Raw genomic sequence first — 14,326 nt, forward strand, 5'->3', positions numbered from 1 at the left:
TTACTTAGGGTCCTTTTTATTGAAATAGTAGAACTTGTTCTTACTGAATCAGATTCTTGACTCAAATGATTTCTGCAGGTTTCAGTAAAATGACATTACAGTCGACAAATGAAACCTCTCTTCTGGAAGAGATTATACTAATACACTGATATTTATATACTAATCCATTGATATTTGGAAAATAAGTATAAAATTCCTTGTAAATTATTTAGCTGATCAGCTTACTCCTTGAAAAAAAGAAATGCACTTTTATATGGCCAAAACAGCCATCAAGAAATTACTTAGCTCTCCTTTTAAATTTATGCTATAGTTAGATTTGATATTTTGTGAATGAAACCTACATTTGATGTGTGCATAGTTTTTATTTCCTTCATTTATAACTTATTGTTAAAACATATTAGTGGGACTTCCCTGGTGGCGCAGTGGTTAAAAATCCACCTGCCAAAGCAGGGGACATGGGTTCGAGCCCTGGTCTGGGAAGATCCCACATGCTGCGGAGCAACTAAGCCTGTGCACCACAACTACTGAGCCTGTGCTCTAGAGCCTGTGACCCACAACTACTGAGCCCGCGTGCCGCAACTACTGAAGCCCATGTGCCTAGAGCCCATGCTGCACAAGAGAAGCCACCGCAATGGAAGCCCATGCACAGCAAACGAAGAGTAGCCCCCACTCATCACAACTAGAGAAATCCCACACACAGTAAAAAAGACCCAACGCAGCCAAAAATAAATAAATAAAATAATTAAAAAAAAACATATTAGTATTATATTAGTTTGGGTAATTTTTATTTTCAAAGAATTTATTTCTAAATATTATTTTTACTAATAGGCCTTCCTGATTTTGGATATATATTATTACTTTAAAGGACGTGATAATCTAAATTATACATAGTTTGGATTTTTCTGTGATTAAATAGGAAAGTGGGACATGTGTCGTATCCTTTGGAATATTTTAGAAGACTAGAAATGTCTCAAAACTTGAAAGGATATGGTTATTTACATCAAATTTTAGAATATTCCTTCTTCGAATGGACCCTCTAAATATTTTCTTCATTTGTCTTTTGGGGTTTTCTTATACTTCACAGAGAATACAGTGGTAACTTTTCTGATTTATATTGTTTTCCTGCCTTTACAAATGTTGACAGGTATTTCGTGATAGGCTAAAATTGCATATGCATCCATTTTGGATCTTTCTTTAGCTATCTTACATTTTAGTAGGCACTTTACTTGCTTATGAGAAGATTACTTCAAGAAGACAGTAACTTAGCCCCCCAGAAATGGGTATTTATTTTCCCTTTGTGCATACCAGCACTCTTAGAACAATATAAGAGCATCTATTGTACCTCTAAAAAAACAGGTGAAAAACTTGTGGAATTGCACCTGAAGAATTTCACAACTAAATTACTTGAGGAATCCAAAAAGCAGTTTTGTAGGTAGCATTCTCAGGAGATTAACAGAGGAATAATTTACTGATGTCCAACAGAATTCACCAACTCTTGTATTTTATACCTCCATGACTTTGATACCTGCATCACCTTTGCCCAAAACACCTTTTTTTCCCCTTCTCTACCCAGCAAAGCCCTATGTGGTCATCCAAGTCTCACCTCAAGCATTACTGACTGCAGAGAACTACCCCTAACACCATTTCCTATCCTTGCAGAATGTTCCATGCCCGTTACTATTATAGCACTTATCACACTGTCATATAATTGTTCTTCTTGTCTCCTACCCCCACTAGACATTAAGCTCCTTGAAGATAGGAACTGCATCTTTCTTGTCATTGTTTCCTCTAGACCTAGCTTAGTCCCTGACACCTGATCATTGCTAATAAATGTTTGATGAGTATATGAATAAGTGAATGAATGATTTTACTAAAGGTATCAATCAACTTGAAAATTTGTATATAGTCGTTTGCCATTTTCATGGAATCTGTATTTGTGAATTCATCTACTCACTAAAATACATTTGTAACCCCCAAATCACTAGAGTGCTTCACTCACAGACATGTGCAGAGGGGTGAAAAATATGAGTTGCCTGACATGCATGTTTCCAGTTAAGGTCAACGAGGCAACACTCTGCCTTCTTATTACAGCTTGTTCTATAAGCAAGTGTTCTTTTCACAGTGATTTTGCTATTTTAAATGGCCCCCAAACATAGTGCTGAAGTGCTGTCTAATGCTTCTAAGAGCAGGAAAGCTGTGTTGTGCATTACAGAGAAAATACATGTGTTAGATAAGCTCCATTCAGGCATAAGTTCTAAAGTTATTGGCCATGGGAATATTAGTGGTTGATACCTAATAGGTATAGGGCTTCTTTTGGGGTGAAAAAAATGTTCTAAAATTGATTGTAGTAATTGTTGCTCAACTTTGTGGATATGGTACACTTAAACGAGTGAACTATATGTCATGGGATTTATATCTCAGTAAGTTATTTATAAAACACATACATACACTCATACACATGCATGCAGATTGTTGGCCCTTCCCCAGAGTTTCTGAGGATCCAAGAATTTGCCTTTCTTACAAATTCCCCAGTGATACTGCTATTGCTGTGTGGGGACTGTATTTTAAGAACCATTGCCCTAGGAATCCTGTAGAAATAGACTCAGAAAATGGGCAGAGTAGAGGTGAGCTAAACACTAGCCAGAACCACAAGCAAAACTGTGCCACAGAATGATTATGCTGGGCACCCAGCTACTACTAACGCTGAGCACTGAGTGCTGTTGCTTCTGTGACCACAGCACTGAACCGGCCTGGAGTGCTGCCTGCTGGCACCTCTGCCATTCCTGCCCTGGGAGATAATTTTGCCACTTAAATGTTTTCAAGCATGGTAACATTTTCAGCTGTGTTTGGGTTAAAGTTAAATTATCTCTAAAAAACCTATTGAAATAACTCTACTAACTATATTATAAGGCATTTATGTTTTTAGATTATACTGAGTGTAGACTGATTATAAAGCAATTATCTAACTTTTTTTTTTTTTTTTTTTTTTTTCTGTTCAGCCACTTTTCCAGGTATGTGGGAGAGAACAATAACGATAGGAAGTGCTGGAAAGACTTTCAGTGTAACTGGCTGGAAGGTAAGATGAAGAAGAATTTAACTGTTTGAAAACAGGCCTGTATTTTACTTCTTGTAGAGTTCTTTGTGTTTTAAATGCATAGATATTCAGTTTACCCAGGGTTTTATACTTACTGATCTGCTTATTTACTCATTCAGTTTTCATATTGGCCTTTATCCTTTTTGAGACTTAATCATTCCTTTAAAAGTAAGAAAAATTAGGTAATTTTTAAATTTTATAAGTAACCAACTAATGGTGCTCTTTCCTTTGCAAAGAATATTCAGATTACTGTATATTAATATAAAAGAAGAAAAAATAATAGCTAACGTTTTGGCACTTACTATGTGTCAGGTTCTAAGAGCTTTCCACATACTGATTCCTTTCATTCTCATAACCACATTATGAGGGGGGTATTATTATTCCCATTTACAGACAATAAAACTAAAGTACAGAGAAGCTAAGTAACTTGCCTAAGGTTACCTTGCTAATGAATTCGAATTCAAGCCAGGGCAGGAAGTCTAGGTTCAGAATCCATGCACTTAACCACTGAACTATGTAGTACAACCACAATTGATCCAATTGAAACTTACTTATCTTCCAACTTCACCTCTTCTAAACTTGGCTGAGAAGCAGAGAGTATCAAAAATGAGGGCTGAAGAACCAAATTATGGAAGACTCCCTTATGGCCCTCATTCAGAGTTTCTTTTACCTATATTGAAGTCAAACAAGCTTTTTACTGGTTATTAGACCTCCAGAATATTAGAAGTAGCAAATCAAAGAGGGGGGAAGATAATAATGACTGCAGGCACTGTTTACCTTCTGAAGGCAGAATTTAGTGACTCCAGTTGGAAACTATTCCATCAAAAGATCAATGTTGAAATGTTTCTAACTACTAAGACTACACTACTTTCATAGTGTAAGCATTTTAGAAATGCATATATTTAATAATTACATTAAGCTTAGCTACTCTATCAGATTTGGTACTTACAATTAGATTCATTTTTTAAATCTACTTTTCTCTTCCAGCTTGGCTGGTCCATTGGTCCTAAACATTTGATAAAACATTTACAGACAGTTCAACAAAACACCGTTTATACTTGTGCGACTCCTTTACAGGTAGGCGTTATAGTAATTTGGGGCTGATGCATGGTCTTTGGGTGGAGGTGTTATTTTTATGTTGTGTACTCGAATTGGCTTCGTTCCTCCCTTCATGTCCTTTTTGAGCAGGGCTTCTAGTATACTTTGTAAATTTAGGAGCAAACACAAACTCATCGCTATCAAGAATAGTTTTGTTTTTAATACATGAGGTTTTAACTTTAAACACTCATACATTGCTAATGGGATTGCAAAGTACTGCAAACTCTCTGGAGGACAGTGACAGCCCCAAGCAAAATTAGAGATATATGTGCTCTGTGAAGCAGCAATGTATCCTCTGGGAATTTACCTTATAGCTATTATCTGCACACTTAAGAAGCTCTATGTATATGACCATTCATTGCGGAAGATAGGGGATAGTCCATCTGTAGACAATTGGTTAAATAAACTATGGTCTGTCTAAACGTTTAAATGTTATATGACTGTATCAGTCCTATTTCCTGGTGCCAAATTACCACAAACTTAGTGGCTTAAAACAACACAAATTTTTTATCTTACAGTTCTGGAGGTCAGAAGTCCAAAAGGGTCTTATGGGGCTAAAAGCAAGGTGTTGGCCTTGCTGCATTCCCTCTAGAGGCTCTAAGGGAGAATCTGCTCCTTGTCTTTTGCAGCTTCTTGGGGCTGCTCACATTCCTTGGCTTGTGGTTACATCACTGCAACCTCTGCCTCTGTCAATACATGTCCCCCTGTGACACTAACTCTCTTGCCACCTTCTTTCCCTTATCAGGATCCTTGTGATTACATTAGGCCCACAGATAATCCAAGATAACCTCTCCATCTCAAGATCTTAACTTAAATCATGTTTGCAAAGTTAATTTTACCATGCAAGGTGACATATTTACAGATTCTGGATTTTAAGACATGGACATCTTTGGGGACCATTACTGTATCACCATGGCTGTTTAAAAGTGAAAAGAAAAGAAAGGAAAGGGAAAGAAAGAAAGAAAAAAAAGAATGAGGAAGCTCTATAATTACTGACATGGAAAGATTTCCAGGATATATTATAAAGTAAAAAAAGCAAGATACAGAGCAGTATATATTTATCCTATATTCTGTATAAGAAAGGGGGGAAACGATTTGCTTCTGTTTTCTTAAAGGATCTCTGGAAGAATCCGTAAGAAACTAGTAAATGTGGCTATTTGTAGGGGTAATGGGTGAATAGATGAAATTAGTAGATAGGGTCAGGGGTGAGTTGCAAAACTTTTTATATTTTCTATTTTTTTAATATCTGTAAAACAGGGATCTGTGTACTATTTGTGAATAATCAGAACACTGAGAAAAAATTTATTTTTTGGAAGGCAGTTAAAAGGCCAAAACAGTAAAATATGTTGGCTACAATAAACTTTTTTGCCTCCTGTCAAAAATACCTACTGAAGGAGAAAAAAAATCCTAATTTAAAATTATTTTTCCAGTGACTCTCTAAAGTGATATGATGATAAAGGCTAGTCGGACATTGGTTTTATTATATTTTAAACTCATATCATCCTCTCAAAATAGATCCATTCACCTATTCAGTAAATATTTACTGAGCATTAGAGATACAGCAGTCAAAAATTCCTGCCCTTCTGGAGCTTACAGCCTTGTGGGGGAGTGCAGATCAAAAACAAGTAAATATCCTAATAACATAATATGTCGGATGTTGATAGAAGCAATGGAGAAAAATAAAATACAGATGAGGAAGAATATAAAGTGCTAATGGGGAAAATACACAATGTTAAAAGGAGTAGTCTTTGAAAGCCTCACTGAGAAGGTGACATTTGAACTGAGAACTGAAGGAGGTTAAGCAGTCACATGGTTAACTAAAGAAGAGCCTTCCAGACTGGGAAAACTAGTACAAGGCCCTAGGACAGGCAGTTTCTACCAGTGAAAAGCACAAAGGTTGGGATGGGTTGATCAAGGGAAAAGAATAGGAGGGAATAAATCAGAGAGGTAGCTGGGAGCCAGATTGAGTAGGGATATGTTTGTCACTATAAGGCCTGGGTGAGATGGGAAGCCACTGGAGAGTTTTGAGCACAGGAGTGACATGATCTAACTTGTATTATCAAAGAGACTCTAGCCGCTTTGTTGAGTTAGCCGACTATTGAAATGATCCAGGAGAGAGACAGCAATGGACTGAACCCATATGGGGATGGTAGGAGTGGTAGGTAGTGATTGGGTTCTGCATATATTTTGAAGGTACAGCTGACAGTATTGGCCAGTGGATCACATGTGGGGTGTGAGACAACGTGAGGAGTCCAGTGTAATTTTACGGTGAGGACAGATGTTTATGTCTCCTGGGCTTTGAATTTTCTGGGTAATATCTCTTACTATAGGGAATAATTAGTTACTGAGGAAAAGAAAGATTCATCTAAGAACCTAGAAAATGTTTTTCTGAACTATCTTATTCTCCATTTCAGCTAAGTGCCTGTTTCTTTCCCATGCCCTCAGACAACCATTTTTGGAAACTGGAACCATAGATTCCAATGGTGAACCACAGGTTCTGAGGCTGAAGCAACTGATCTTTATTTATCCAAGATTTTTTTTTAGTTCTGGGGAGTTATTATTATTGCCGTTTTCCGGCCGAATGTTGTTGACCTGCAGTCTTCTCTGTGATTTTGTCCTTCTCCATCTCAGTGTCTTCTCTTGCCATGCTATCTCTCTTGCTACCCTTCAATCACACCAGACTTCTCAGTTCTTCCAGCAGAACAAATTATATCCTGCCTTTTCATCTGTTTGTTTTCTGTCTCATTCCTCTCACATGTCCCTGCCAATACACACTAACTGGAATCTCCATAAAGGTAAGGACCATGTTTATCTTGTTTATCATTATATCCCCAGTATTTATCACAATGTCAGGTTTAACATAGGTACTCAATATATATTGACTGAGTGAATGAATTTATCCTTTAGTTCTTGCTGTCTCTTGGTTCTGATCAATTTCCTTAAAATTTGGCAATTTTGTTCTGCCCCTCTGTCTCTTAACTGTCCCGGGTTCTTGATTATTTGTTTGGATCTCCTTGTTTGCTCTGAGAACCGGTATTTCTAAGTTCATCTACCAAATTTCTGCCCTTCTGCTTTACACATCCTTGTTTTCTATGGATGCCCTGATTTGGACTTCTTTATCTGTTCCTGACCTGTTGCCTTCTAAGACACCTGCCTGATCTAAACAACACAGGCTTTTTTATTTGGCCCTTTCTCTTCTGACTTTCCTGAAGAATGGTAGAGAAGTAACTCCACATGCCCCCAGAAACTCATTTCTAACCCCTATGGGACTTAGACCTCCTTCCTGGGATGTGAATGATTAGAGCAGGGATATGCACACTTATGAGGAATGACACAGTGGGTCAACTTTTATTTACACTACCTCGTCCTGCAAGGTGATGGGGAAATGCTGGCTGGTTCATCATTTCTCTGGTCATCTTTCAGACTTAGTTCTAGCAAGTAACTCTAAAGCTAACCTCAATAGAAAACAACGATGTCTTTTCATTGCCAAGTAAGCCATCCTTATATACTACAGTCAGCCCTCCATATCCATGGGTTCAATTTCCATGGATTCAACCAAAGATTGTGGATCCACAGTTGGTTGAAATTCACAGATGCAGAACCCAGGGATACAGAGAGCTGAGAGTATTATGGATACTTGAGCATCCATGGATTTTGGTATCTGCAGGAATCCTGGAACCAATCCCCCGTGAATATGAAGGGACAACTGTACCTCTGTTTCAGTTTGGATATTCATGGTTCATTCTCAGCTCTTCACATTAGATTTAATCATTTCCATGTAACTGATTCCTCCATTAATCTGTAGAAATTCACATAGGTTCACAGGAATTCGACTGTAATTCCCTGAATGACTTTTTGCCAACAATCTTTATTTATTATACCAATAAATTCTGCAGTAAATAACATTACCATATTTCCTTTCCACATTTTTCAATCTTAATATACAGGAAGCTTTGGCTCAAGCTCTTTGGATTGACATCAAGCGCATGGATGACCCAGAATGCTACTTTAATTCTTTGCCAAAAGAGTTAGAAGTAAAAAGAAACCGGATGGTACATTTACTTGAAAGTGTTGGCCTAAAACCCATAGTTCCTGATGGGGGATACTTCATCATTGCTGATGTGTCTTTGCTAGGTTTGTAAAGGTTTTTATTATTTCAAACATACAGAAACTTAAGAGTGAAATTATATCAGAATTATGAAGCAAAGATTGGTGTCAAAGCCATATCACCTTTTCATTTATGGAAAAATGGATTTCCACAGTGTCAGTCATCTACAATCATCTTGATGATTAGGTTCTTAACCTTAAATTTGACTGTTGTTACATGGTTTGGAGTCATTTGTTCTAGATATTCTATTAAGCATAGAATTTACTGTCATCATGTTCTGGTATGTAATTTAAAACACAGGTACATGAAATAATATATGTTCCTTGTGTTCCTTTTAGTAAAATTTTAGTTTCCTTTTTACTTAAAAAGTATGATTTCTAGAATATTGATGCTATTGAGGAATACTTGTCGTTTTAGAGTATATGGAAATGAAGTTAAGAAGGAAAGTAATATTTATTGAAGGTCTACTACATGCCAGGCACTTTCAGACACTCTTGAAAAAAAGCATTGTTTGCTCCATTTTTAAGGACATGAAGACTTAGAAAATATTAAATAACTTGCCTGAAGCCACACGGCTAGATTCCAAATAGTTCTGTCTCCAAAAAGCAATGGCCTTTGTATTACCTGAAGCTGTTATATGTAATTCTGACATGCCACACAAATCTAAAGTTAGAAGCATAATAATGTTTTATGTATAACAACTTTCTTCCCCAAAACTCTAGTGTTAGTCATAGTAAATTTAATAGCATAATTTACTTTGACAGAAATTATAGAAATTACAGCCATTCTGAACAGTTTTAAATATTTTAAGTTTTTATTACAATGAAGTGATATGCCACCAAACTTGAAAAGTCTTTTAAATATACCAAATTTTATAAGTTTTATAAAGCTAGAAACTTTCAATTTTATAACAAAACAGTGATTGTTATTTCCTTATTTGTCGTGAGAGAAGCAGAGGCCATGGTGACCAGAGGTTCTTGTTCTGCTGTTGCTGGAGAGCTATATTTGTCAGGCTCCCAAGCTCCATTCTTATATAAAATCCTTTATAATGTTCTATATTCTAAGATTTGGAAATCACCTTTCCTGTACTGGGCCTAAATGTGCAGCTCATTTCATGCAGTGATAAAAAGAAATAGCAGTTTTCATCTGTTTAGGAGAAAATTATTTTATCTGCTTCCAATAAGAATTTGAGTTAATTCATATTTAAAGTCTTCTATGCAACAGTATATAAGTAGAAATATTCATATATCAATGTAACATGGAGTGGGGGAAGCAAACAGTTTAGTCACCTAGGTTCATATGGTAGTTGACCCCAGAATAATGCAGGGTTAGTGGTGCCAACTCTCTGTACAGTTGAAAATCCGTGTATAACTTATAGTTGGCCCTCCATATCTGAGGTCCCTCTGTACATGCAGTCCCTCCTTATCCAAGGTTCTACATAAGTGGATTTATCCAACTCTGGATTGTATAGTACCATGATATTTACTATTGAAAAAAAATCTGTGTATAAGTGGATTTATGCAGTTCAAACCTGTGTTGTTCAAGGGTCAGCTGTATTGTAATTAGCATTAACTTGAGTCCAGACTTCATGGCAGCAAAGGCAAATAGAAAAATGGAATTAGTTACATAATTCTTAGATAAAAGTAAACTTAACAGCTTTTTAGATAAGAATAAGTATTTTCTAGAACAAAACTAAAAGGCACTTATCACATTTTGATGTTAAACATCAAAAGGACAGTAATGCAACTTTTGCTTGCATTAAGCTCTTAAACAGTTTCTCATTCTATCCTCAGTTTATCTAGCCTGCATGTAGTATTGGTTTAGGTCCTAGATCTTGAACTAGTGTGGTTGTAATAGGAGCAGAAAGGATTTGGGCTAGAAAACCTTTAATGATGATGGGGAAAAAAGATGTGTGTTATTTATGGTCCTCCTTCACCTGTGTGAGAAAAATGTTAATATCTATAAGACCCTTCTACATATGAAGATGAAATTCATTTTATTTTACTCTTTTGTCTTCTCAGATTGATTTGAGTGTAGAAATTCTTCCATATACTAGAGGTTGGTCCCACAATTTGCTAAAGACAGAAGCAAGAAACAACACTTTCACTTGACGGTAGCTTAAAAATAAAAATGAGCCATAAAATTCATGGACATAGTAATTCTCTTTAAAACTCATAGCAATGGCTAATTGGTTAATATTTTTTGAGCATTTATGATCTAGTAGGTATTATGCTAAGAGCTTTACAAATATCACAATTCTCACAAAAGCCCTATGAGATTGGTGCTATTATATCCCCATTGATAGTTGAGAAAGATGAGATAGAAAATCAAGAAATTTACTGAAGTTAATCAACTAATAAGTAGCAGAGCTGGGCTCTGAATCCAGAGATGCATGTCCTAACCAGTGAACTTATCTTTTTTCTGCTATACTAAGCAACTTTCCTGACCAATGAGCATCATCCTAGAACTAAAAAGGGAAATATTTGATTAGAAGACAAGATTACAAATAAGAAGATTATTATAGTTGTTCTAGTGAGATAAGGTCCAAACTTAGGGAGGAGATAGTGGGAATGCAACAACCAATTTTGATTCTCATAGGTTACTTAAATAAGCTAGTGCTATTATAATATGGTTCAAATTCCTACCTTCAATAACAAAAATATTTTGTTTAGTTTTTTTGAGAGTCTCTGACTCAAGCATTCAAAAGAAGTAGATTCCAACTTTCTCCTAACTATAAAGTCTTTAGAATTATATTTATTCCCTTATTTTTCCTTGAGCACCATGGCAATAAATTTCTCTTTTCTAAGCATTACAAGAAGAAATGAGTAGTTGTCATACTGAGTGAAGTAAGTCAGACAGAGAAAGACAAATATATGATATCTCTCTTATGTGGAATCTAAAGAATGGTACAAATGAACTTATTTCCAAAGAGAAATATAGTCACAGATGTAGAAAACAAACTTACGGTTACCACGGGGGAAAGCAGGTGTGGCGTGGGGGGGATAAGTTGGAAGAATTGGGATTGACATATACACACTACTATATATAAACTAGATAACTAATAAGGACCTGTTGTATAGCACAGGGAACTCTTCTCAATATTCCATAATGACCTATATGGGAAAAGAACCTAAAAAAGAGTGGATAGGGCTTCCCTGGTGGTGCAGTGGTTGAGAATCTGCCTGCCGATGCAGAGGACACGGGTTCGTGCCCCGGTCCGGGAAGATCCCACATGCCGCGGAGCGGCTGGGACCGTGAGCCACGGCTGCTGAGCCTGCGCGTCCGGAGCCTGCGCTCCGCAAAGGGAGAGGCCACAACAGTGAGAGGCCCGCCTACCACAAAAAAAAAAAAAAAAAAAAAAAAAATTAAAAAAAAAAAAAGTGGATATATGTATACATATAACTGATTCACTTTGCTATACAGCAGAAAGTAATACAACATTGTAAATCAACTCTACCCCAATAAAAACTTTTAAAAAAAGAATAAATGAGTAGTACAGCCTGTGTCAATTACAGTTAGTAAGTACCTTCCTGTTCTTTCTTCTACTGCTGTAATCACTCCTTTCTCCAGGTTACCTTTGAGTATGCTACTATTGTGTACTTGTCACTTGGAGTTTTCACATAATTTACAGTTAGACTCTATTTTAAGTTGTCATTTTGTTAGAACCAAATCTGAATTAAACACACATACATACATATGACTTGAAATAGTAATTTAACTTCTTCATTTGTAAAATGAGGATTGTTGCTTCTATCAGAATTGTAGGACAAATAAATGAGAGAATCATGTAACATGCTTAACAAATAGTAATAAATGGTAGAGTATTATTAGCATTATCATATGGAAATTTTACATTCTTAAAGCACAGGAGAAAATTGAAATACAATCATTAAGGAAAACCATATTAAGTCATTTAAAAAAAATACAGGTGAATCTTTCTTCAATGTCAAGGTTTTTACACTGTTAATTTGAAGGGACCCAGTAGTTTTTAGTGAATAAAAGAAAAAAGGTAAAGGTAACTGCCTCAATTTATTTTGAGTAATAAATTGTAAAATTTCATTGATTACAGTAGCCATCAATGTTTGTTGCTTTGGGGCATTCAAAAAGATCTTGAGTACAAGTCAATAAAATTGAAACAATATGAAATGTAGATTGCTGAATCTGAATGCCAGAGAAATATCTTGCCCAGACCTTAAAGCAAGATTGGAACAAGAGATAAGTATAAGAATACATATTTGAAGTTTTTCACCAAATTAAAAAAAAAATTTTTTTAAGCATAATGTTTGGAAGAGGAAACAATAAAGATATCACTTGGGAGAACTACATAGGCATTTTCCCTTCATAAATAATGAATAATATTAACTTATTCATTCTACAAATATGCTTTTCATTACTTATGTGCTAGACTCTGACCTAGGAGATGGGGATAGTGATAGATTGCAATACCCCCGTGGAGCTTACAATCTAATAATGAATTACCATTTGGAGACATATTACAGATGACTACTCTAAATTTAGGTGTTATTTCCTTAATAATGATCATAGAGCCTTATATTATTTTTAAACAGAAAGGCAACACTTTTCTTTGTCCTTCCCCTTTCCTACTCTCTTCCAATGCTAAAAGCTGTATAAACAAGCATGATCAATCAGATGTATATGTGAGTACTGCCTTAGAGTATCAGTAAAGCTTCTCTGTGAATTCCTTACTTCCCACCACACCATGCAGTATGAATCCAGCATGAGAACATTTTGAGAGAAAATTTTGAATCTTGATAGACAAATGAAATACATGTTGCCTCAGATGTAATACATAGGCCATCCAATTTTTATTGTTGTTTTAGATACAGACCTTTCTGATATGAAGAACAGCAACGAACCTTATGACTATAAATTTGTAAAATGGATGACTAAAAATAAGGTAATGTTTATTAGCCTTTGCAATATTGTGCTGTATGTTATAATTTATGAAGCAAACCTGATGACATGCTTTGAAAACTTAACTGTAGTTTTGTTACATGATAGTCTACTCATAGCTATTTGGAAGATTTTATTTTATTTTATTTTTGGCTGCGCTGCATGGCTTATGGGATCTTAGTTCCCTAACTAGGGATTGAACCGGGGCGCTTGGCAGTGAAAGGGTGGAGTCCTAACCACTGGACAACTAGGGAATTCCCTGGAGGATTTTAAAAACATTTTTCTTTTGGAAATTATTGTGAATATTTAGAAGTATCTATTTGTTTTTAATGTTTATGCTCCAAAAATTAATATTTAAAGTGTAAGTAGTTTTCCTGTTTTTCCTATTTTATATTCCTATTTGTTTTTCAGAAATTGTCTGCCATCCCAGTTTCAGCATTCTGTAATGCAGAGACCAAATTACAGTTTGAGAAATTTGTGCGATTTTGCTTCATTAAAGTAAGTTCCTTGTTCTACTCAAAAACACATTTATAATGTCCTTCCTTCTGATTTATAAATCACCATTTTCTTCTGTTGCTGGACATGATGTACTCATATGCAGTTTTAAATTTTTGGCTTGCTGCCATAAAATTAATCTACCAGAACAAAACTCAGCACTTTTTGAAGTTGAGCTTACTGGATTACAATGTAATCAGACTCCTTACCTGTAACATTACAATGTCCAGCATGCAACCAAACATTAATACACATGTGAAGACACAAGAAAATGTGACCCTTAATGGAAAAAAATGTGACTTCAGTCAATAGAAATAGATCTTAAGGTGACCCAGATGTAGGAATTATCAGACAAGGACTTTAAAGCATATATTATAAATGTGTTCAAGAAATTAAAGGAAAATATGGTCATAATGAGTGACTAGATTAATTAAATTTAAATTCTTTAAAAAGAACCAAATGGAACTTTAAGAATTTTAAAAAGTAATATCTGGTATGAAAAATATATGGGGCTTAACACAGAGGATTGAAGTTGTGAAAGAAAAATGGGTCCACCTGAATACAGATCCACAGAAATCATCCAATCTGAAAAAAGAGGGAAAAATTATTTTTGAAAA

At 35.6% G+C, this 14,326-nt stretch overlaps 1 protein-coding gene across 8 annotated transcripts in view; it reads left to right on the forward strand.

Annotated features, from left to right (window-relative positions):
- The window catches only part of KYAT3 (kynurenine aminotransferase 3), a 57,046-nt gene that overhangs the window by 32,350 nt on the left and 10,370 nt on the right, over nucleotides 1–14,326 (forward strand). For all 8 annotated transcript variants that reach the window (XM_067043124.1, XM_067043122.1, XM_067043119.1 and 5 more), the window contains exons 9-13: nucleotides 3,000–3,076; nucleotides 4,082–4,171; nucleotides 8,140–8,326; nucleotides 13,142–13,218; nucleotides 13,626–13,712. In XM_067043124.1, the coding sequence (XP_066899225.1) occupies nucleotides 3,000–3,076; nucleotides 4,082–4,171; nucleotides 8,140–8,326; nucleotides 13,142–13,218; nucleotides 13,626–13,712 (518 nt within the window). The remainder of the gene's footprint in view (nucleotides 1–2,999; nucleotides 3,077–4,081; nucleotides 4,172–8,139; nucleotides 8,327–13,141; nucleotides 13,219–13,625; nucleotides 13,713–14,326) is intronic.

This window comes from Kogia breviceps, chromosome 1, assembly GCF_026419965.1.
Source record: "Kogia breviceps isolate mKogBre1 chromosome 1, mKogBre1 haplotype 1, whole genome shotgun sequence".
In the NCBI taxonomy this organism is placed as follows: Eukaryota; Metazoa; Chordata; class Mammalia; order Artiodactyla; family Physeteridae; genus Kogia; species Kogia breviceps.